Here is a 23936-nt window from a genome sequence, read left to right on the forward strand (position 1 = left end):
GCCTACCTCTTCATAGGAGATGGGATATGGAGCATAAGTCCACCTTCTTATTCGTCGCTACACTCTTGACGTAGTGGTCGTGGTCATCTCTTAGGGTTATGGCAGACTCACCATGCTGTTCCAATGCGAGTTGGCGAGCTTAAGGGGATAATGTTTGATATTATGACGACCACTATCCGAATGAGCCGTAATAGCCTAGTAGATATGACCTCTGCCTCCGATTCCGGAGGGTGTAGGTTCGAATCCGGTCCGGGGCATGCACCTCCAACTTTTCAGTTGTGTGCATTTTAAGAAATTGAATATCATGTGCCTCAGACGGTGAAGGAAAACATCGTGAGGAAACCTGGAATTAAATATATTATATTTATTTCGAACATCCACGTAATATATTATATACAATACTACAACATTATTAGTTCTAAAGTTAATTGTAATACATCAAAACACTACTACAACCAGTCATTATTTCTTGGTAAGAAATAAACAAACAAAGTTTTTAATATCATAATATCAGTATATGAACAACATTGCAGAACATACCTACTATGTATTTTGTAATATCGCCTGACAAAACTATAATAGCAAAGTTTCTTTTGCCCCAAATTGCTATAAGATTCTAAACCAACGAACGGTTCTTATAAGTAAACATATACTTCTTAGAAACTAATACCTTAGAAACATATATAAACAAAATAACAGCATACCTGATAGGGTCTTAGCTGGCTATTATGCGTTGTAGATCGCAGTCCTAAAACTAACGAGCTAAAACACGAGGCCACTGCAAACAGCTCTGGCTTAACATCGTGAAAGTCAATATGAAAGTCAAAAAATTAAGAAATCGTATGCCCAATGTCGGGCAAAGTTTTTCATATTTTAACATCAGTACGTAAACAACATTGTAGAACATACCTACTATGTATTTTGTAATATCGCCTGATAAAACTATAATAGCAACAATTCTTTTGCCCCGCATTGCTATAAGATTTTAAACCAACGACCGGTTCATATAATTATTATTATGATTCTTAGAAACATTTATAGACAAAATAACAGCATGTCTGATAGGGTCTGTCAGGCCCACCCAGGTACTCGATCCTTAATAATCATGTCAAATTTCAACTGCGCTGCAGCCATAGTAGCTGTCTATTATGCGTTGTAGATCGCAGCCCTAAAACTAACGGGCTAAAACCTGAGGCCACTGCAAATAGCGCTGGCTTTACATCGTGAAAGCCAATATGAAAATCAACAAAATTAAAAAATCGTATGTTCAATATCAAAAAATCAAAAAATCAAGAACAGTGGCTTGCGTTGGTTGGGCTTAATTTAAATATGTTTTTTGTACAAAATTTATTTATTATCATAAATAAATAAATAAGTATCGTAGTGGTAGGTTAGTGGTAGGGAAAGGGTAAAGTATAAAAAATTGAAAAGAAAAAAACAAGCTCAGTCCAGAAGTGTACAAAGCAGTTAGAAAACACTCGGGACCTATTAAATAATGTAGAAGAAAATAATTCTATCCAATATCTAAAGTCCCGACTGTTTTCTAATTGCTTTCTACACTTCTGGACTGAGCTTGTTTTTTTCTTTTCAGTTTTTTTATACTTTATGCAGTCGGGTTTTTTATTTGTTTAATTAATTTATTTATTTCACACTTTTTAGTTACGATAGATGGTTAATTTCGGATTTATTTTTTACGTTTATTACAAAGTACGATAATTTATACGTCCAACCGAGATTACGCAAATATTTAAAAAATTCTGCGGAACGCTCGGTGGGCGAACCTGACTCGCAATTAGCCGATTTTTATAATCAATATATTTAATTTAGTCTATTTTATAACTTCACTTCACAAACCTGCTCGCACCTATAGTCATCCGCCTCGCGTATTTTGTATAGACAACTAATAAATAACGTTTTTCTAATTGTAGTTTTTTTTAACATGGCCATGATATACCATTTTAGAATCCTCACAAAAAGCTCTTGAGTTTGATACCCATTTTTACCAAAAAACATTTTTTTCACCTCGAGACTATAGCCACTTGGCTAGGGGGCAGGTTATTTAAAAGCATTGTTGATTGATTAGTACCTTCTTCAGGTACCTAAAGGGTACCCGATTCAAAAATTATATGAAGTAAAAAACCTGACCTCAATGTTAACAAATACAAAGCACACAAGACTTTGTTAAAGATATTCAAGAAGAACTCTTGAAGCGTGATGTAAAATGTTACATCGCGCCATCTGTTGGCTGGTTTAGCATTATTATTAAGGATTTATCTTATCTTGGTCTTGAAATGTTCGTGGAGGTATAGGGAAGGTTTAAACGGAGAGAAAAATTAGAATGATTCCCGGGAAAACCATAAAAACAACCTTTTTCTATTTCCCATACAAACGTTTAAGATTCAAGGGGTAGTGTAGAGAAGGGATAGGGAAAAAGTGGACATAAGTCAAAGTGAAGCTTGACCGAGTCCGCTAGTCACTAATAAAAACTAGTTTGATAGACTTCAAAAACCTAAAACATACTGACTGAACTAAAAAGCGAAAAATAGCATCATACAAAGTTCTATATATCATATTATGTTCTAACTGATGATCGGTTTGAAGGCGGTGCTAGCCCGATGATGTGTTAATTCAAGCCATGTAAGAATATCATAAAGATTTAGGTAATAGTCTAAGGTAAATCCTTAGACGGGATTTGCGTTGCGTTTAACCCTTTACTTGGCAGAGTGAATTTTTATCATCATCATCATCATCATTATCAACCCATATTCGTCTCACTGCTGAGCTTGAGTCTCCTCTCAGAACGAGAGCGGTTAGGCCAATAGTCCACCACGCTAGTCCAGTGCGGATTGGCAGACTTCACATACGCCGAGAATTAAGAAAATTCTCTGGTATACAGGTTTCCTCACGATGTTATTCCTTCACCGTTTGAGACACGTGTTATTTAATTTCTTAAAATGCACACGAACTGAAAATTTGGAGGTGCATGCACGGACTGGATTTGAACTCACACCCTCCGGAATCGAAGGCAGAGGTTCACTGGGCTATCACGGTTATCACAAATTCATATGGACATTGAAAATTGTGAAATTATATGTGTGAACCAATTACAGTAAAAGGATTGTTTTTTTGTTTATTATGATACCTATTTGATAATCTCCTCAATAAGAATAGAAAAGTTGCTTGATGATCGGCAGTACTGGGTTGACAGTAGAATGCAAGATCAGCCCCTGCATTCTGTATAGTTGCAGCGATGGGACATCGCTCGTTTCCATGGCAACGTCGTTGTTATTGACATTTTATTTTTGACATCCCATAAAAATAAAGTTCAAATTGTATTATTACTTATTATAGGCCAATATTACATCGACGAGTATAAAATATCCGAATTACATCGACGAGTATAAAATATCCGAATCACACCCCAGACCGCGAGCGTGCGTCTACGCATCGCAAGGTAAAAATAATCATTTCATTCATTCAATAATCATAATCTTATTACTTTAATGAAGAAGTGTGAAATCATGATATTTTACTCCTAACGATATCAACTAAACATTACAACCTTCATTTTATACTTAAATGACTGAGTACCGATTTTGATATACAAATGTATCTTATAATGCACATTGTCAGTTTCTTAGAAATCTTTATAAACATATTACATGAAAAAATATATATACATATTTTTGTAGTAATACAGTTCTGGGTTACTGACATAAATACAGGGATGGATAAAGAAGGAAATTTACTCCTACGCAAAACACAAACAATTTTGTTTCAGATTTCACAAACAAAGTTGCAACAAAGCTTTGGCGCAGTTTTGATCGATCCCCAAGTCCAAGTTCCAAAAATTATATTTTGTTTTGTATGGCTTTGGCAATGTGCATTTTAATATACATTGATTCAAAGAAATAAGCTAGACAGAATTCATTTTATATTTTTTCGTTTCCTTAGTCATATATAGCACATAAATGCATATATATTATAATTTCTTTGACAAAGAAAGTCTTGCCAAGTTATGAAAGTTGCATTAAGTAAATGAATTTGACCTGCTTTGTGTTTAGCGGTTTTACGAAGAATCTCTTTATAAAAGACAGATTTCAAACTAAGTATAATAAATGTATATCATCTATCGCGGGTCTCACTTTTTCAGAACAAAAAAAGTCACATTGTGGTTTTTTAATTTTTATTGCGTTTTTTGTTTTCTTTAACTCTGTAACATAAATAGCATTTATTTTTATATTATCATAAGTTACAGTTACAAGCGTACTTTAGTTACGCGTTTTACATAATAATAATAATAATAAATAATAAGACGTATTATAAAATAGTTCTTTACTTTAAACTACATAGTGTTCCTAAATTCACGACATGTAGTCGCAAACGCCGGTAACCTTACAAATTATAAATTATATTATAGAAAATAAAAATAAAAAAAAGCTTTTTGTAAAGTTTTGGTTCCTTTATTGGTTTATTTATGTTTAGCGTTACAATACAAAAAGTGTTATGGGGACGTACGGTCGGCGATCGGCGTCGAGCGTGTAGACACGACACACGGCTGCGTTAGGGCACGCCGAGTAGCGGAGCGCACGTCCCCAAACGCTACTTTGATTTTACCTAGATGGCGCCACTAAGCCAGCACACACGCGCAAGCCCACTAGCGCCATCTAGTATCTGGTAACTCATATGCTTCGACCATCCAACCCATAAAAGACAACACCTTCGACAATAAATTAACTCTTTCTTTATATTCTAAGGTAGGTAATAATTTATTTCAAGTGCACTGTTCAAACAATAATGTAGCAAACAGTTTCCATATTAGAATCTGATAAACTTGACACTTGATACTTGATTAACAAGAGCACAAATTTTCTGACATCGGATATTATGTTCATCAAAAGATGATGTCTTTTACATACCCCTATTCGCTATTACATTTAAAAGCACACTTAAAATTGTAAATTGAGATGCATTTTGAAAGATCTTAAATGAATAAGTGTCAAATTTGAAGTTAAATTTTGGTGCCATTATGTCAAAAATAGGAGTCGAGGTTGAAAGGGCAAAGCTCTCATAACTTAACGAACGACTAGGTTTATACCCGACCGGACTCGCGCCCCGATATCGATTGGTGGAGAGAAATGCTGGTGTTGCGGGGCTAAGGGGCATATGCTCACTCCGTGCTGAGCGCGCGGGACTCCTGGACGAGATATACTTGGGAGCCGGGGACCGTGGAGGTGGTGACGAAGGTGCGGTGCTTGGCGCGGATAAGGGAGAGATTGCTTTCGGCGACGTCGGCGCGGTCTTCAGCCGCTTCGAGCTCGCGCTGGAATCGTCGTACTCGTGTCACGCTCTGCTGGGAAACTCCCTCCTGTTGAACAAGTAAAAGTACGCTTTATTATTACAAGGGATTGCATAATCATCATTACCATTATCAGTCTATTTGAATGTCGTACTACAGGTAAAACCTCTTTCATTTTAAGAGAAATGATTTTATCCTTAGACCTTGACGCTTCTCTAAATTTAGCTACCTTAGTACTTTGTGACGATCACTATCACATGTTAATCATAATGACGAGAATGATGGCTTATTATTTTCCGAGGCACGGTTCTGTAAACCTACCAACCTCATAGCTTTGGGCTGCTACTAAGAATTTATTTGAAAAAAAGAAAAGCTCAATCTTTAATAATCCCACGTGATCAGAATTCACATATTTCATGTTTTAGTTTTCTCTTTGTTCATCATTGCGAGGTAGATTTAATTTTCTGGTTTAGGGTTAACTAAAAAGTTGATTCTTTATTTTACAGTCCCTGACCTGTAAGTTGCATGTGACTGAAATTCAAATAAATACGATTACTCATCTTTACCTGTTCGGACAACTGCCTCTTGTAGATGTTGACCTTTTGGGTGACCTTCTCCAAGGAGTCCTGGAGGAGGGCAATGTTCTTCTGGTCTTCCTCGCATTGAATGATGATCTCCTTGAGGGAACGTTCCTTCTTGCGGAGGATCTTAATGGTTTCTGCGTGCCTCCTCTTCTCCTCGTCTAGTTCCAGTTCCATGTCCTTGATGCGAGCTTCCAGTTTGCTGATGATGCGCTTTCCACCGACGATAGCGTTTGCTTCAACTTCCTCCAAGCGGACGGAAATGTTCTGAAGCATAATATACATTTATTGTGACAAAATACCAAAAGGTATATTCTATTGGATTTTTATAGAAAGTGGATTATTGTAGGATTAGAAGTAATTATAATCCTACAATAATAACTTATGATTTTATTATCCTATTAGAATAGGATTCGCTGGATACAGGCACCTCAGGATTGTTATACTTGGAAGTCCTGCAGTGGATGTCTGTAGGCTGATATAATAATTATGATGGTGATGATATACGCTTTAAAGTAACTTACTATAATTTTGGAACTCCGAATTTAAATTTTCTACAATTAAGAATTTCATTTCAATAACATCTATTTTGAAGTCAGAAAATCTTGATATATTTTAGTTAATGTCGTTATATTAAAAAGGAATAAGGGCGTAGAATGTATTAAAAAAACTGCGTTAGTACCTTGACTTCAATTTCGAGGGACTTCTTGATGGCTTCAATCTTGACGATCCTCTCTTGTTCCTCGTGTAAGTGCTCAACGGTGTGCTTCAGTTCAGTCTGAAATTAACGTATTTTAATAATGTATTTTTGTATATAATGCTTAGATTTTTTGCGTTACCTACCTACATACTGTTACCTGTTACATACTGTAGACTTGGGAGATAGTGTAACAATTAAATAAAGATTTAACCAAAGATGCTTCGTAATCTGCTTGCGATGTATTTGTAATATTTAAGTTACGTAGCAGGACTTTACTATAGAAGAACGTCAATTTGATTTGAAGATTTGGTATTGTATAAGAATTATATTGGATGTATCAATGTAGCAAAAAGGTTTAATACAAGATAAATACGTGAACTCAGGTCTTGAGATCACGTATTAAATACTATAATCCCATATTTCTTTTCTTTTTTGCGTAAATAATACATATAAGTTGTTTATAAACCTTAGAGCAATTACCTTCTATTGGACTTGTATCGCAGTAACATTCACGTACAAATAGTCTGTCGTTTTTTGAGAAAGACGAGGTAAAATTACACATCGAAAATATTTAACACAAAAAAATATATCCTGTGCACTTACACTACACATAATCATAAATTCTAAATCGTAATACACACAGATGTAATTTTAATACAACAATGAAACATGATTCTATAAATGTAGTTTGTATGAACGCGTCAGATCATGATCAAATAGTTGTGACAGAGGGGTAACCTCTAGCGAGGCAGGTTCTATAGAACCTGGTCTGAGCCACAAACTGATGCTATTTATACCTGGACTCGCTGGAACCTCTCGTCGCACACACGCAGTTCCTTAGTGATTTCATCAAATAGTTGTGACAGAGGGGTAACCTCTAGCGAGGCAGGTCCTATATAAGGTAATTGGTCTGAGCCATAAACTGATGCTATTTATACCTGGACTCGCTGGAACCTCTCGTCGCACACACGCAGTTCCTTAGTGATTTCATCAAATAGTTGTGACAGAGGGGTAACCTCTAGCGAGGCAGGTCCTATATAAGGTAATTGGTCTGAGCCATAAACTAATGCTATTATACCTGGACTCGCTGGAACCTCTCGTCGCACACACGCAGTTCCTTGGTGATTTCATCGTAGTCAGCGGCCACAGCCGACAACTCCTGTTCAATCTTGGCCTTGCTGCTCGACAGGTTCACGTTGATGACGGTCAACTCATTGATGCGGGTCTGTGCTTCCTCGAACGATTGTTCGACGGAGCGTTTAGCGCGGAGAGCCTTTAGGAACGAATTTATTTATTTATTAACAATTTATTGTATAATAAAAAACAATTATAAAGGAAATAATAAAAAAAAGCATAACTATTTGCATTAGTTATTATACTACATACTATAATTGTTTTGGCAATCTCTTATAGACGATCTTTTTATCAAAAAGCGTACCAATTATATTGGGACCATCAAAGTAAAATTTACTATCAAGAATGTATTCAAGTCAAGAAGGACATTGTCTGTATTTACGAGAGATATTTAAAATAAAAGGTATGTCTTGATGAAACTAAGAAGTTCAAAAAAAAAACATCATTATGATAACAAAAAACCCGACTGCTTAAGCGTAATGAACTGAACAAAGAAAAACAAGCATCACAAAATCTATACAAAGTTCTGACAAAATTCTTTGTGGTGCTGCAGGAACAAATAATACTTTCTTACGAGTAAAGAATGAAATACCAATGTTTGTCAACGCATGCGGCACCACCAAGAATTTAGTCAGAAAATGTAGATATTGTGATACTTGTTTTTCTCTTTTCAGTTCATTACGCTTAAGCAGTCGGGTTTTTAGTTTTTATAATAATATTTTTTTTTTAGAATTTTACGAGGTCAAACGCTATGATGCTAGAAAAAAAAAGAGGTAACAAAAAAGAGGTGCAACTGGCACGTTAAAACTATGCTCATTAGCAAACCTGAGCTCAGTCGCCTCACTTTTATCGCGCCGTTGACAACGCTGCCGAAATTATGTGGTTTATGTCCTATCTACCTCTATTTTCTTCTAACATTATTCGATTAACATCAATGGTTATACCTGTTCATAGTTGCCGCGGATCTCTTCAACCTCGCCGGTAAGAGACTGAATCCTGCGCTGAGCGACGCCAAACTGGTCGAGGGTCACTTGCAACTGCCTTTGAACTTCGTCGTAGTGGGCCTGGATTTCAGTGAGCTGCGGAAAAATATTTACAAGTTATACCATTTGTTATTACAAATTCCTCAGTGCCTGTAGATGAAAGTTTTGGAACAGTTGTCTTGATGACTTAACCCCCATTTGCACAAGAGTTTTTTTAACGGACGTTAAAAAGCGTTCAAATACAATAAATGCTTCCCAAGTATAGGTTCATGTAATTTAAATTTAATTAAAAGATCCAACGATTCTCTAGTTTTAACAAAATGGGACAGTTTCTGTCACAAAATCAGTTCTTAGCGAACGTTCACAAAGTAAACACTACCTCACAATCCAATTTCGTCAAGCGGTTTGGGATATTTCGTGATGAATCTTCTTTCGCTATTATATATCTACTATACAAAAATAAGTCGGGTTTTCCTTTCTGACGCTATAACTCCAGAACGCACGAACCGATTTCCACGGTTTTACATTCGTTGGAAAGGTCTCGGGCTTCGTGAGGTTTGTAGCAAAGAAAATTCAGGAAAAATTTCAACGTAGGGTAGGGTAGGGGTAGGGTAGAGGTAGTTAAAAGTTTACATCGAGTTTCACGCGGACGAAGTCGCGCGCGTCCGCTAGTTTTGGTATAAAATAATAGTAACCTGGAGAGACTGCTTCTTAATGGTCTTCTGTAAGTCGATGTTGGTCTTGTTGGCGACGTCGAGCGACAGTTCGAGCTCTGTGATCTGGATCTGCAGCTTCTTCTTGATGCGGGTCACCTCAGTCTTGAGCTTGGTCTCGGCTTCCACTACGCGAGCGTTCAACTGCTCGATTTCAATGCTGGTCTGCTTGCTGTTGACAATACGAATAATTAAGCAAAATAATTAGGCTTGAATAAAAGGTTTACGAAGAGACGAGATAGCCTAGTGTACTCCTATATGAAGGTGAAGGAAAAACATCGTGAGAAAACCTGCATACCAGAGGATTTTTTTAATTCTCTGCGTGTATGAAGTGTGCCAATCCGCATTGGTGGACTAAGGCTCCGAAGTGAGCCGAATATGAGTTGATAACGATTCGTATATGACCTCTGTCTTCGATTCGAAGGCCGTAGGTTGTCAAATCCGCAATGCACTTCCAACTTTTCTGTTTGATATGTGTATTTTAAGAAAGTAAATATCATGTGTCTTATACGGTGAAGGAAAAACAATGGACCTCCTGGCAACATGCAGAGTCGTAATCTGCATGTTTTTCTGATATCAAAACTGTAAACAGACTGTCAATAACTCTCAGCACCTGGTTTATCGGTTGTAACAAATTATTATAATTTCACCCGCGTAGTTCCCGTTCCCATATGAGCATAAAAATAGCTTATAGCACCTGGGGATAGTGTAGCTTTTCAACAGTGAAAGAATTTTTCATATCAGTTCAATAGTTTTAGAGCATATTCAATGCAAACCAACTAACAAACAAATCTTTCCTCTTCATAATATTAGTAAAGATATCACAGGGGCATGCTCCAAACAATAATGTTATATTAAATTATAAAAAAGTAATTCGACTAACGTATATAAATAACAATAAAACTATCAACATGTTAACAGTTGAAGACTTGGCATAAGCGCTTGGTAATCAACCTTAACTGACATCCATCATCAAACGTCAATTTAAAATGTTTGTATGAACAGACAATTAATCTCAGTTACATAATTAATTACCTTTGGTTACAGAACAGGCTGGTATTTAATTGATCGAATTGTTTTACGGTACTTTTCAACTCGTTAAGTTTTTCAATATAATCGGTATTAATCGGAGGTATTTCGGTTTCGATTTGTACGACACACACTTTAGGCGCCTTGCCCGTTTCAATGGCTAACTCATTTAGTTTATCTTTAATTATACTTCGTGATTTGGAATCAACAATTGCTGACAGACAGTTTTCTGTCACCTTGCCAACAGTTCCGACGACATTAACTTTACCGACATTTATATGCATTTTCTTAATTTTTCCTTCTGAAAGATTCTTATTAGTTTCTTGTAATAACACTTGGGCAATACCTTTCGCAGACTTTCCCCTATAAATTTTGGTTTTACCCTTTATTTCACTGCCTGACATTAGATGTGATCCAGTAAAATCTATTTTACTTTCTAGGCCGCGGCCTTTGTAGCTTTCTACTGCACGAACAGATTCTCTTTCAATTCTTTTTCTTCTAGTTTTAACAGTAACACTTTCAGATGCAACATGTTTTGTTAAGTTAGTAGCAGCAGCTGATGCTACTACTGAAAAGGGAGTTCGCTTTGCCACTTTGAAGGTATTGAGATCGTTTTTCGCCTTTTCAGCTACTTCTTTAGATATTTTCAATAAATCATTTTCAGAGTATGTCTTCACAGGTCTGTCAAATCTATATTTCTCAAGCCCTCTCTCATTATTCCACGGTAAATGGGGAGGTTTGACTTCAGCTCCCGTTTTTTTTGCTGCAATATAATCAATCATCGGTTGATAATAATTGATTCCATAGCCATAGTTGTTCTCATAAATGGCTGTTGGAGGTTTGGTCCACTTATTGAGATCAAGCACTTTAATCGGCGCCATAGTTAACTAATTGATTTTTAATTTATGTAATAAATTGAATTAAATGTTCACTACTTTGTTTTTATAGGACCACTTTCCAGTCCTGGACGTGCAATACTGACTTGATAGGGCTTTCATAAACACTAAAAGTGCCAACGTATAAGTTGACGCTTGTTCAAATAGCCAATCAGAGAACCGGATATATTTAAATGAGACGCTTGCCAATAAGTTAAATTAGGGATGGACGTAACAAAAACGAATTAGTAGCAATGCAATATGTATATTTAAATTGGTGACGCACTTAGGTTTGTACATTAGTTATTTTAATGGGAATCATTATTACAATGCAATATTTGTACGTATAGTGTGTATTGTATAATCACATATTCTAAACATCTTCACAAAATTGAGATTGTTTGTTTGTTGCGTCTGATTGAAGCCGATTTGCAAAATTCTTTCACTGATGGGAATTATCAGCGAGTAAAATAGGCTATATTACAGCCCATGGGAACGGAAACTCAAAAAAAAAGCGCAGCTAGTAGATGAAATGTTTAATGTACTTCGTCTAAATGGCTCCGTAATTTTGAATTTCATGACAATTTTAAGATTCCTGTAACTCTTCGCTATACTCACGTGAAAATTATCCAAGTATTCATCGTATTCCTACAGACTCTTACTAGTACTATAATGGATTACGTGTGCACTTACCGAATAGCTTCAATTTCTTCTTCCTTCTCATGGATGCGGCGCTCGGCTTCATGGCGGAACTGGCTAAGCTCAGCCGACAGCCTCTGAGCGCGTTGTTCTTCGGCCTTACGACCCTGTTGAATACACAATACAATTTAACATTTTTAACCGACTTCAAAAAGGAGGAGGTTCTCAAGTTGATCGGTATTTTTTTTTAATGTACATCAATTACTCGAAGACGCCTGAACTGATTTGAAAAATTCTTTTTTATTCAATCTACTTATTCTGTTCTTCCTTTTTTATTCTTTACAAATTAGCCCTTGACTACAACCTCACCTGATGGTAAGTGTTGATGCAATCTAAGATGGAAGCGGGCTAACTTGTTAGGAGAATGATAAAAATGCAAACCCCTTTCGGTTTCTATAATATTCGACGGAACCAAAGTTACTTAAATTATTTTTAATTAAATCTGAATCCAATGCCTACATTGTAACAAATACTTTGGCATGAACAATTTGACACACAAAGGTAAAGCAATGTGTGTCATACTTTAGAATGTTGGCATTATTTTTGACAGATCACGATTGATTAATAAAAATAAATTTAAATTCATAGAAACACCGTTTGCCAACACGTTTGTTGGACGATATTCTTTAGAAGTGACTTATTGACTATCGCATTTAGTTATGTGTAGTCTAGTATGACTAATTTCAATTCTGACCAATCAAGATTACATCAAATCTCAAAGATGGTGCGTTTAAAACACCATACTTTATATTGGAGAGTATTGGCTAATGATAATGTTCCATGGTTATTCCACTGTATAACACTGTTTTTTTATTTTATTTTTGAAGCTTAGTAGGTACCTAATAGGTGTGCTAGCTACAACATTAATTACAGACTGCGCCATAGGTTAATTACCAGTTTTTAAAATGGTCTTAAATTATTGTTCATTGTCGTTTATTGAAGATCGTAACAAATGTAATATCGTATTGTTTTGAGACTTAATCGACACCTCCCGTGACCAGGAGGCTGGCATATATTTAGGCCAAAGAATTAGTATTGCCATACAACGTGGCAATACTGCCAGCCTTCTGGGCACTTTACCAATGATCGTCGATTCGGACGAATTCTACGACGCCTGAGCCTTTAGATATAATTTAAATTTAGTATTTTTCCTTTTTAATTTTTATAATATGTAGTTATAGATATGTAGGTACGTAGTTTTAATATTATTGTAAAATTTTTTTTTGTACTTGAATATTCTGAAATTATATTTCTAAAATTGACATACCAGGCGATGGTCTTTATTAATTATTCGTACCATTACGTTTACGTCAATCAAGTTTTGTTTATTATATTTAGCCTTTATATTTTAATGAAAAACCATTTAAGAACTATGATTCATTTTATATTCACACCGAAAGTATAGTCAGGACTATATTTGGATTTTTGCTGGGCAGGGAATACGCGTGAGTTTGGACTCTTGGTGGAGTGGAGTCTTGGGGAGATCCGGTAAACTTACGTCCGTGTAAAAAGTTGTTTTCTTTTCCACTCTTTATTTTTTCCACCAGGTTTATCCGTCACCGACACGGTGAACCAATGTACTATTAAGGTATTTATCCTTCGATTGACTATAGCATGGTGAATGCCTGCAATATGAGTTGTAGGATTTTCCCAGGACTTTGGCCAGCAAGGTATGTTAAATGATGAAGATGATTGATGACTTACGGCCTCGGCTTCCTTGTAGGCAGCGGTGAGTTCCTCTCGCTCGTTCTCAAGACGGCGCAGCTCGATCTCGAGCTCGTGAAGACGGCGGGTCAACTCCGTAAGATTGGCGCGTGCGTCGGACAAGTCATCTGCAGACAACACATAGCTCATTGTAGTTAACATAATTCTTCGAGGACCTCAAATTAACTTACATGATTTTTAAACAATCATTACACTACAATTCCATGAAGGTCTGTTATGTAGTCGATCTGACGATGGCGCCGAAACATAGATGACTTTCCACCTAGATGAGTTGTGACTACATTAGGGGTTTGGTGATGAAGGCGAAAGACAGTTAAAGTTATCTACAATTTCCTGTCTTTGCCATAATTCATCCATTCGCTTCCCTAAGAAGGAAAAAAAACGTAGGTGCTTATCTTATGAAAATAACGGTTCAGCAAATTGCTTATTAATTTTTATTTACATTGTGTAGGTAAAAAAAAAAAATTCAACCGACTTCCAACACAAAAATTAACCTACCCAAACTAAAAAGCGAAAAATAACATCTACCTATGTGCTGCCTTCTGATCAGTTTGAAGGCTGTGTCAATCCAGTGTCGTGTTTTAATTAAAGTCGTTTTTGAAAGAACCACAAACATTTTTAAAATTAAACGGCTTGACACGGCACCGTTAGACACATTTAAAAATTCTGTGTTGTTTTTATAATTAATACATAGTATATTTATGTCAAGAGCCGTGATGCCTAGTGGATCTACCTACAATTCCAGAAGGCGTAGGTCCTCTGCCTACAATTCCAGAAGGCGTAGGATCGAATCCGGTCCGGGCATGCACCTCCAACTTTTCTGTTGTGTGCATTTTAAGAATTTAAATATCACGCGTCTCAACCGGTGAAGGAAAAACATCGTGGTGAAACCTGCATACCAGAGAATTTTCTCAATTCTCTGCTTGTGTGAAGTCTGCCAATCCGCATTCTGAGTCTTGAGCAGAGTCTTCTCTCATTCTGAGAGAAGACTCAGCTCTATATTTATGTCTTTTTATTTATTTTCTATATTTATGTCTATATTTATGTCTTTAAACAACATTAAACTTCTATATTTTATTTTATTCATTAAATTTCATTACGAATTTTATACTTATTTTTAATAACAATTTATTTATTAATTGGAATCAGTATTGACGATGGCAATAGTGATTCATTGACCTCAATATAGACCAGCCTTCTGGTCACGGGAGACGTCGAATAATCACTTTGCAATTTCTTAAAAAAAACCGAGTACTTGGACCCCTTGGTCTTAGTGTTTCGACCGCAAACGGCTAAAATATGTAATTTCCGACGAGATTACTAGGTATATTTGCGCCGCTTGAAGGTCTCTGCTGATGCAGCAGCAGCGCCCGCACCGCCCATCGTGCTAGGAAGGTGTGAAGGCGCAAGGGTGTCTATGCAAGTCGCGTCCTACACCAAAGGCCTACCCATCCATGGCATCAATGACATGCCGTCCGGTCTCTTGCCATCGTCACGTGCCAAATATTCTTCAGCCTATTTGAAAAGCTGTAAGGCAAGGCCTCCCTCTCTCCATCATCATCATATTAAACTATATTATGTTGCGCACGAGTCTCCTCTCAGAATGAGAGGGATTAGGCTAATAGTCCACCACGCGGGCCCAATTGCGGATTGGCAGACTACAAACACGTTACAGTTACTTAAGTTAGCGTTATCATAAGGCTTGAATTGCTCTTTAGTCTAGTCTAAAAGTGAGTTTACGTCGAACTTAAGGTTAAGTGCACTTACCACCCAGTTTCTTGTTTTCGCGGCCCAGAGCGTCCTTCTGCTCGCGAGTCTTGTCGAGCTCGTGAGAGATGCGCTGGATCTCGACTTGCTTGTTGCGGAGGTCGCGTTGGGTTTGTTCATACAGCTGTACCGTCTCTTCAAGTCGCGATTTGATCTCGATGTTGACGCGTTCCAATTGTTCTGTCCTCTTCTGGAGCTCCCGAGCTGTTCCGTTGGCCTTTTCGAGGTCAATGATGAGAACTTCAACCTAAAATAAAAAGATTAAGGATCTTTAAAATTACGATCGTTTAGCACGAATTGAATCAAATTTATGATCCAATGAGATGGTAATCAGACAAACTGGGAAGACGAGCATATCAATTAGTTCTACTAAGTTCTAAATAAGTCTGTTATTTAAATCCTTCGCCGGAGACTGCGAGAAGAGAGAGAAGTTTAATCTATAACCATATTTTGAAGGGTTGCCAGGAAGCTAAGCACCTGGCGTCTAGGGACATGATTTCTCATACAATACTGAAGTAAATATTAAAAAAATATACTAATACTTGGATGACTGAGGGTGTGGGACTTTGAAACTAATATCATCTCAAGCCACAATGGCTACGTATTATTGGCTATTTATGTATGGAAAACCATGGGCTGCCAAAATTTTACTTTTTATAGGATCACAAAAGTGTGGCTACTACTAAGCATTTTAATCATTTGTTTGGATTGTGTTTGTTTATTGTATGCCACTCGTTAACCCATTTCGAATTTGGCTGGGCATGCGTCCGCGTGTCTCAATCATACATAAAAATTAATGGGATGACTAAAAAAAATATTTATATTTAACCTAGTCAGGTTTGCTTACCTCGCTCTGCAGACGCGACTTTTGTTTCTCAATGCTGCTGATTTTAGCGATGAGGGTCTCAATCTGTTCCTCCTGTTCTTGGATACGGATAGAGTATTTGCGGCGGATTTCCTCGATCTCTTCAGCCCTTGCGGCAGCTTCAGCTTCGAACTTGGAGCGCCAGTGGCTGACCTCACCGTTGGCCTTGACGAGCTGGCGTTCAAGGTCCAGGCGGGCTTCTGATTCTTCTTCCAGTTGCACGCGGACAGATTCCAGGTCAATTTCAACCTGAGGATTAACAATTTTTAGCGTTAATTAATAATAATTAAAATTAAAAATTGAAACCCCATGAAAGCATAATTTTGATTTTGCTGTTGACAATAAAAGCATAATTTTGATTTTGCTTATGACAATAGTTACCTGGTGCAGATTAGCTTCGAGGATAGAGCGCCTTCTGTCTTCATCCTCGAGCCTGCGACGAGCGTCCTCAAGCTGGCCAGCCAACTGGCTCTTAAGGTACACAACGTTCTCAATGCTCACCTGAAAACGTTAAACATCAGTATATTAAATTGTATACCATTAGAATTTTGAATAAATTGCAGGCTGGTTCATTCACACTCACCTTGAGATCCTGAACTTCCTTGACGAGCTCAACATTCTCGACAGACAGGCGCTGCTTGTGCGATGTGATGTCGACAATTGTGCGGTTCAGCTCCTCAATCTTGATATGAAGCTCGCTGATTGTGACCTCGAATCTCTCGCAAGTCTTTGCGATTGTGATCTTTTCCTTGGTCACATTCTCCACTTGGGCCAACAACTCGTACACTTCAGCTTGGAATTTCGACTTCTCCTTTTCAACTCTGGAGACAAGGAATGCAATCAATCATAATTCAGGGTTCTCATTTATCACTGAAATTGGAATCATTCTTATGCGCATAAGTTCAGTGTCTCAAATATGATACCTCTTCACACACAAACTGTAACATTAACTCGAATAGTTACTATTTATATGCAACATTAAATAAAATAATAGGTTTTAGTTTAGTAACTGCAAGTTTAATCGTTAGTGCATGAAAAGATATCTAGTTGGTCATACTGAAATATATTCCTAAGACAACAATAATTGTCATTATATTTTGATGGTATAACGCAGAGCATATTTCGCAAAGTATCGCATAGCATTTATATGTAGAGGTAAGGTTAATTCACAGTTGTAACAAAACACCAGACTACGGCAGATCTTGGGTCAGTGTATATGGCTAGCCTTAAAACAATGCATACGACCCAAGATCGGACCACGCAGTGAACGATATACTTTTGGTATTACTTGTAAAGGATAACGAGAGATCTTGCCGTAGTCAGGTGCTTTTGTTTATTAGTCGTATATTAGCTCACCTGGCTTTGCTGTGGCTGAGCTTGTCGATCTGTTCCTGGAAATCCACCACGATCTCTTGGTGTTTCTTCTTGAGCAAATGCGCGGTCTCCTCGGATTCCAGATGAACATCTTCTAGTAGCTTACGGAGTTTGGTCAACTCTGTATCACGCTTTCTGTTGATCTCGAACTGAAACATACGAGATCATTTCAAATTGCGTCCCCAAAACAAAATTGGGGACTACATTTGATTTTACATTGCTTTTTACATTTATGTTGTTAGTCAGTCATACACTAGTATGCTGATCTGGACATAGTTAACTGTATATTAATTAGTGTCTATAATAATGTCTTCAATGGATGAAAACATATTTTGGAAAACAAAATTATCTCGTGATATGACAATAATTAATAATAGTGCAACTGAAATAAAAACATTTATAATTAAGCATGATAATATAATTTGATTCGCATACAATCGCATAAGCTTTCAAAAATAATAAATACAGTTTTCGCAGAGCATAACAACCAAACGCCACATAATAATTCTGATTCTTCGTTCTAAATGACTCCTGGATATATTCATTTTGTTATCTTTTAAATTTTTTCACATACATAATATTTTATACATCACTTTCAATAATTCATATATAGAATAATGCTGTAAATCATTCTTTCTTGTTGCATTAAGGCTTCAAATCGCATTATGTTTTATACCATCAACACACCAATTAAGTGCAAAATTTTATCATGTGTTCCAAATATTCCTGACAATGCTATTCTTTATTCTTGAAAGAGTTTGAAAGAAATTGTGTTACTCTTCAAAGCATTTCTTTGTTTTTCAATCTGTCTGCTGTTAGTAGTGATGGAATGTGTCTCTTAATAATTATTTATTTCAACATTCAACAAGTTTCTTCGTTTTCTTCTTTGTTTGTTTCTTTTGAGATTTCTTTCCATCCTCTCCTTCTTTTATATCAATTAAATCATAATATTCATATTTTTGATTCCTATATACCGCTATTGAATATTGAGAAAGGTCTAAAGTGTATATTGTTTTGTTTACCTGACTTTCGGCCCCGCCTTCAGCTTCTTCCAGTCTCTCAGAGAGCTGGATAACTTGCACGCTCAAATCTGCCTTCTCCCTTTCGATCTGAAATACAATGTTTATATTATTATAGATCACTATAGTAAACTGCTTTAGGTAAATTGTTAATTATCTTTTTTCTCGTTTGGAACTCTCTTAGTTTTAATTAAAAGCATGCTTTTTTACTATTACCAATAATTTTTAAAATAAAATAAAATCAATAATATTATTGACGGCTCATAATGAAAATGGTTCTCACTGAATAAAAATATATGAATTTTATAAAAGTAAGGGATAATTATGATATCGATGATAACTATATGTTGTGGATATCATAGTTCATAATCTTTGCATTTATTAAAAAAATGTGATTGATGATGTGTATTATTTAAAATGGAAAAGAACTTATTTTAAATAAAATTTTTAATATCTTAGCTTTTATTTAATAAATGACAAATGACTTTTACATGGTTACCTTAAATCATGCTTGTAATAGATTGTTCATGCTTGTGATAAAAGTTAGATTAGAGTTAAAATGAAAACTTTTTGTGGTTTTGGAATTCATATGGTGTATATTGATTGAGCTTTATTATAAGCAGTATAAGTATATACGTATTAGACTTGAGCAGGTTTATGTAAGTAGTAAGACTATTAGTCAAAAAAAAATCATGTTGAGTACAAGAATTGTCAAGGGGTTTGTGAACCTCAATAAACGTTGTTCGTCGTAAAGTTATGCAATAGCACAGTTATTCTATAATACGTCCTTCGCATATTTCAATATTGTGCTAGGTTATATTTAGAAGCCGCCCGTGTATCACGGCAGTGACTAAGGCGGATAATTTCGCCACTTTACCGCGTTCTATTATTATATTTCAATATTGTGGCATTCTGAGCAGGAACGAGCATCATTTGGCCCAGTTTCAAGCGCGGGAGCGAGATGCTGAGGTTTCAGAGAATGCTTTTGCTACCAGTCTAAATATAAAACGACTGCGCCCGCGCACCTCTGAAACGGTCGCGCGGACGTTAGATGCGTCCGTGCATGCGTGCGACGATAAGGTGTCGTGCGTGCATGCGAGTGCGCATGCGTCGAGCGCCACTCACAGGTGCAATTGACCGAAATAGATCGATAGCGTCATCAATCAATGACGATCGATCCCGACCTCGGGCAGATATTGGTGTCGGCTCAACCCGACTGGTCAATTAAGAGTGTATTAATTAAATGAAATTTAAATAATGTCGTTATGAAAAATATTTTGTTCAGTTAAAGGAATGTATGTAATATGATAAAATTTCACGTCTATAATATAGTAAAGCATGCACAATTATTATTTTTTAAGGGAAATCAGCGCCATTAAACTACGTACCTATCCTTACCTTATAAAATCTGCCCTAATAAATCTATTCAAATTATGAATTCCCCATCCACATTTATGAGCAACAGGTACGAGTATATTAAAAAAACAAACTGTTTTATAGATGCATGAGGGTTTCCCTTTTTTGAGGGTTTTTTGAATCAATATAAAAACTTTAATTTTCAAAAGTTATTTTACACACATAGTTATTATTTTTTTCCAGTAACACTTAAAACTAATGATTTAAGTGAGTTTACTGTTGTTACAAAAGATAATTTACTTATATGGATTAACGATGTTAGATTCATAAACACTTGTAGTGGCATTAGTTGTGTTAGTAGCACTTTAGTGGAGGATTAAAAAGAAAAGCTCCGAGATTTTCCTCCCGGCGGAGGGTGCAGAGCCTCAGCAGCGGTATTAATAGTGTGCGGCGCAATCCGCCCGCCCACTCGGCTCGCCCGCTAAGGCGCTAAGGCGCGCGCGCGCACAGTATCACATTTCGCACGTTCGCTTACCCTCTGACGTAGCTCCCTTTCGGATTCCAGATCATCGTGGAGGAGACGGATCTTGTCCTGAAAAATACAACATATTCGTATCAAGTCCGCAAACACTTCACAAGCACTGCACTGTAGCCGGTAGCTACCTCCAGCCTGGAGAGAGCACTCAGGTCGGCGCTGTACTCGATGTTCACGTCGGTGGTGCCGCCGCCGCTGCTGCGGTAGGTGTACTTGGAAGTCTTCGCCACGGCGGACATTGTCGCTGGTCGTCTCTCGGTCGGCAGTCGGCGCTACGTTACCGGTCGGGCACCGTTCGACTAGTGAGAGCGGGAGCGGGCGCCGCCGGCGCACGTCGGGCGCCCCCCGCCGCACGCCGCCCCGCGCCCCGCGCCCGCCCTGCGCGCTCCAGGGCGGCCGGCCGGCTGGAGCGCGCGGATCGTGTTACCACCCCCGCGCACCCCCCCCTCGGCCTTTTATAGACACGCCCGCCTTAACGCCGCTGCGTTCTCTTTTATTTGTTTTGCCCAAAAATTTGGCGAATCCCTTCATGCAGGTACACTGATGGACCCCATTCCGTCTTATTCTTATAACCGTTGCAAGCTCCGGGCGTGCAACGCGGCGCATGGGCAGCGGACAGCTACAGACGGGCCGACTTCCAGGCACGAGTCGGGCCGACTGCGGGGTTAGACGTACATCGTAGGTCGATTTATCAGTTATTCGATCGATTCCCTAAAATGTGTTTGCACCCAATGTTTATGCAAGCTATGATTTTAACCACTGCCGAATGACCTAATTTAAGCACTGATTGATGCTATTATAACTAGGTTGGAGTTGATCGTAGCCAACCAGTTGGCGCGTCTGTAACCGTTATGAGGGTTGCCGCTGGCAGCCGCAGCGGTTGAACTTAACAATGAACTTCCTCCAAACTTTTAATTAAACCCCAGACAGCACTCGTGCTGGGATGTTTACAAACATCAAATAAATCTAATTATAACAGGACGGATTGATAGTGACCGCGATAACCTGACAAGCAATAAAGCTTCTAATTTTTTATGAATGTCATCGACGCACGATTTTTTCGCTACTTTGATTTTACGCGTTCGGGTTTGACTTGAGGATTTTATTAATATGAAGTGAGTGTTGGGTCTCCTGGAGATCCATGATAGCCCAGTGGATATGACCTCTGCCTCCGATTCCAGAGGGTGTGGGTTCGAGCCTGGTCCGGGGCATGCACCGCTAACCTTTCACTGGTGGGCATTTTAAGAAATTAAATATAACGTGTCTCAAACGGTGAAGGAAAAACATCGTGAGGAAACCTGCATACCAGAGAATTTTCTTAAATATCTGCGTATGTGAAGTCTGCCAATCCACATTGGGACAGCAGACTATTGGCCTAACCCCTCTCATTCTGAAAGGAAACAAGAACTCAGCAGTGAACCGGTCTCAATAAAAAACTACGCATATTTTTTCTCCCTCATCATCACCACTTCCTTGAAGAGTTCGGTAAAAACGTCTACAATTTCTGCTCATGATTCACGTGAGGATTTCAGTCTGCACGCCTACTGAAGATAGATAGATAGATAGCTTGTATCATAGATTTAAATTTAATGTTTTTTCCTATCGTCGCCATTATCAACCCATATTCGCTAACTGCTGAGCTCGAGTCTCCTCTCAAAATGAGAGAGGTAAGACCAATAGTCCAGCACGCTGCCCTAATGCGGATTGGCAGACTTCACACACACAGTCTCTTAAAGTGCATGTCCCAGCACGGATTCAAACCCACACCCTCCGGAATCAGAAGTAGAGGTCATATTCACTGGGTTTTATCCTATATGCCATAATATTTATCAAGATATTCAAAATATTATAAAGGGTTATAAAATTCACGTCTTTTCAGGATTTGGCTTCAGAAACAAGCAGGTAGGTACCTGAAATTTAAGGTACTTTGCTGGACTAAAAATCTTCGTCACTGTCTGTCTGTTATCTTTGCACGGCTAAATTACTATACTGATTGGGATGAAATTTGGTATAGAGCATATATAATAAATAGGACCTTGTAGCGGAACATAGTCTACTTTTTGCGGGATTTGTAAAACAATTTGACGCGAACGATTCGTCTGTTAGTGTAAAAACTTGGGTAGTGCAGTTATTAATTTAATCCAGGTCCCGGCAACCCAGCACCTGTTTGGCTCACAGAGTAGCAAATGATAGTTTCATCCACGGTACACAGCAGTTCGCAACATGTGCGTAGGTTGTCTTATTAATCACGGTGCTGTACAGTCGCGTACACAAGTCGCGTATCACATTATCAGCCTATTTTGACGGCCTCCGTGGTGCAGCGGTATACGAGGTGGATTTACAAGACGGTGGTCCTGGGTTCGATCCTCGGTTGGGCCGATTGAGGTTTTCTTAATTGGTCCAGGTCTGGGTGGTGGCAGGCTTCGGCCGTGGCTAGTTACCATTCTACCGGCAAAGATGTACCGCCAAATTATTTAGCGCTCCGGTACGATGTCGTGTAGAAACCGAAAAGGGTGTGGATTTTCATCGTACTCCTAACAATTTAGACCGCTTCCGTCTTAGATTGCATCATCACTTACCATCAGGTGAGATTGTAGTCAAGGGCTAACTTGTAAAGAATTAAAAAAAATCTTAGAACCACCATACTGTTAGAATGCAGATTTGGGGACTTAAGTTAACTAACCAAGGACCACATTAACGTCCGAACGTTACTAACGTCTTTAACGTCCGGGACCGAAGGCTTACCGTGCTCTTAGAAGCAACAAGAAGAGAAGCACACAGGTTAACCGTGTCAACGAGGCAGTAAAAAATCGCGTACGTACATATTTTAAATAGAATGAGTTATTGAGGATACAAAAGTATATAGCCTATAGTATATATGTGATAAGTACTTGTTTTTCTCTTCTCAGTTCATTACGCTCAAGCAGTTGGGTTTTTTATTTTTGTAATAATATTTTTTTTAAATACAAGTCTACACATCACAATGCCTAAGCAGTAAGCACTAATGTAGTATCTGATGCTTCGACCACCTGAGCAATTCAATACCAAAATTCAAGAAGTAGAATAATCAATCACTACTCTATCATGTTTGGGACAACCTTGAAATAGGTCATAAGGAGCCTACGGCACTTACACAATCTGAAAATAAATCTGAAATAGATAACAGCCTAGCATTGTTCTGCATGAACCAAGCAAAATGTTGGACCATACGACTCTGATTTATGGTAGGCGTCCACAGATCCGCATCCTACTCATCGGATGCAACGCATCTAACGTATTTTA

The 23936-nt window shown here is 37.8% G+C and overlaps 1 protein-coding gene across 2 annotated transcripts; it reads right to left on the reverse strand.

Annotated features, from left to right (window-relative positions):
- Nucleotides 1-4169: 4169 nt before the first annotated feature.
- On the reverse strand, nt 4170-20973 carry LOC112045734 (paramyosin, long form). 2 transcript variants are annotated; one of them, XM_024082036.2, is made up of 16 exons: nt 20783-20973; nt 20655-20711; nt 18767-18853; nt 17727-17893; nt 16954-17191; nt 16752-16871; nt 16353-16619; nt 15506-15752; nt 13718-13845; nt 12008-12120; nt 9393-9582; nt 8659-8793; nt 7659-7853; nt 6563-6658; nt 5866-6147; nt 4170-5368 (listed from the first exon to the last, which is right to left on the reverse strand). In XM_024082036.2, the coding sequence occupies exons 1-16, from the start codon at nt 20891-20893 to the stop codon at nt 5171-5173; spliced, it is 2631 nt and encodes an 876-aa protein (XP_023937804.1). In that variant the 5' UTR covers nt 20894-20973; the 3' UTR covers nt 4170-5170. The 2 variants fall into 2 exon arrangements, with proteins under 2 accessions (XP_023937804.1, XP_023937805.1); XM_024082037.2 differs by lacking the exons at nt 12008-12120; nt 13718-13845; nt 15506-15752; ... (5 more) ...; nt 20655-20711; nt 20783-20973 and adding an exon at nt 10446-11416.
- Between the last annotated feature and the right edge of the window lie 2963 nt (nt 20974-23936).

The sequence above is a fragment of the Bicyclus anynana genome, chromosome Z (assembly GCF_947172395.1).
Source record: "Bicyclus anynana chromosome Z, ilBicAnyn1.1, whole genome shotgun sequence".
Taxonomy (NCBI): domain Eukaryota; kingdom Metazoa; phylum Arthropoda; class Insecta; order Lepidoptera; family Nymphalidae; genus Bicyclus; species Bicyclus anynana.

Coding starts and splice junctions, on each gene's coding strand:
- LOC112045734 (XM_024082036.2), bottom strand. CDS start 20,893: ATGTCCGCCGTGGCGAAGACTTCCAAGTACACCTACCGCAGCAGCGGC. Junction 18,854..20,654: donor AAAGGGAGCTACGTCAGAGG/GTAAGCGAACGT, acceptor ATTGTATTTCAG/ATCGAAAGGGAGAAGGCAGA. Junction 6,148..6,562: donor CCCTCGAAATTGAAGTCAAG/GTACTAACGCAG, acceptor ATTATGCTTCAG/AACATTTCCGTCCGCTTGGA.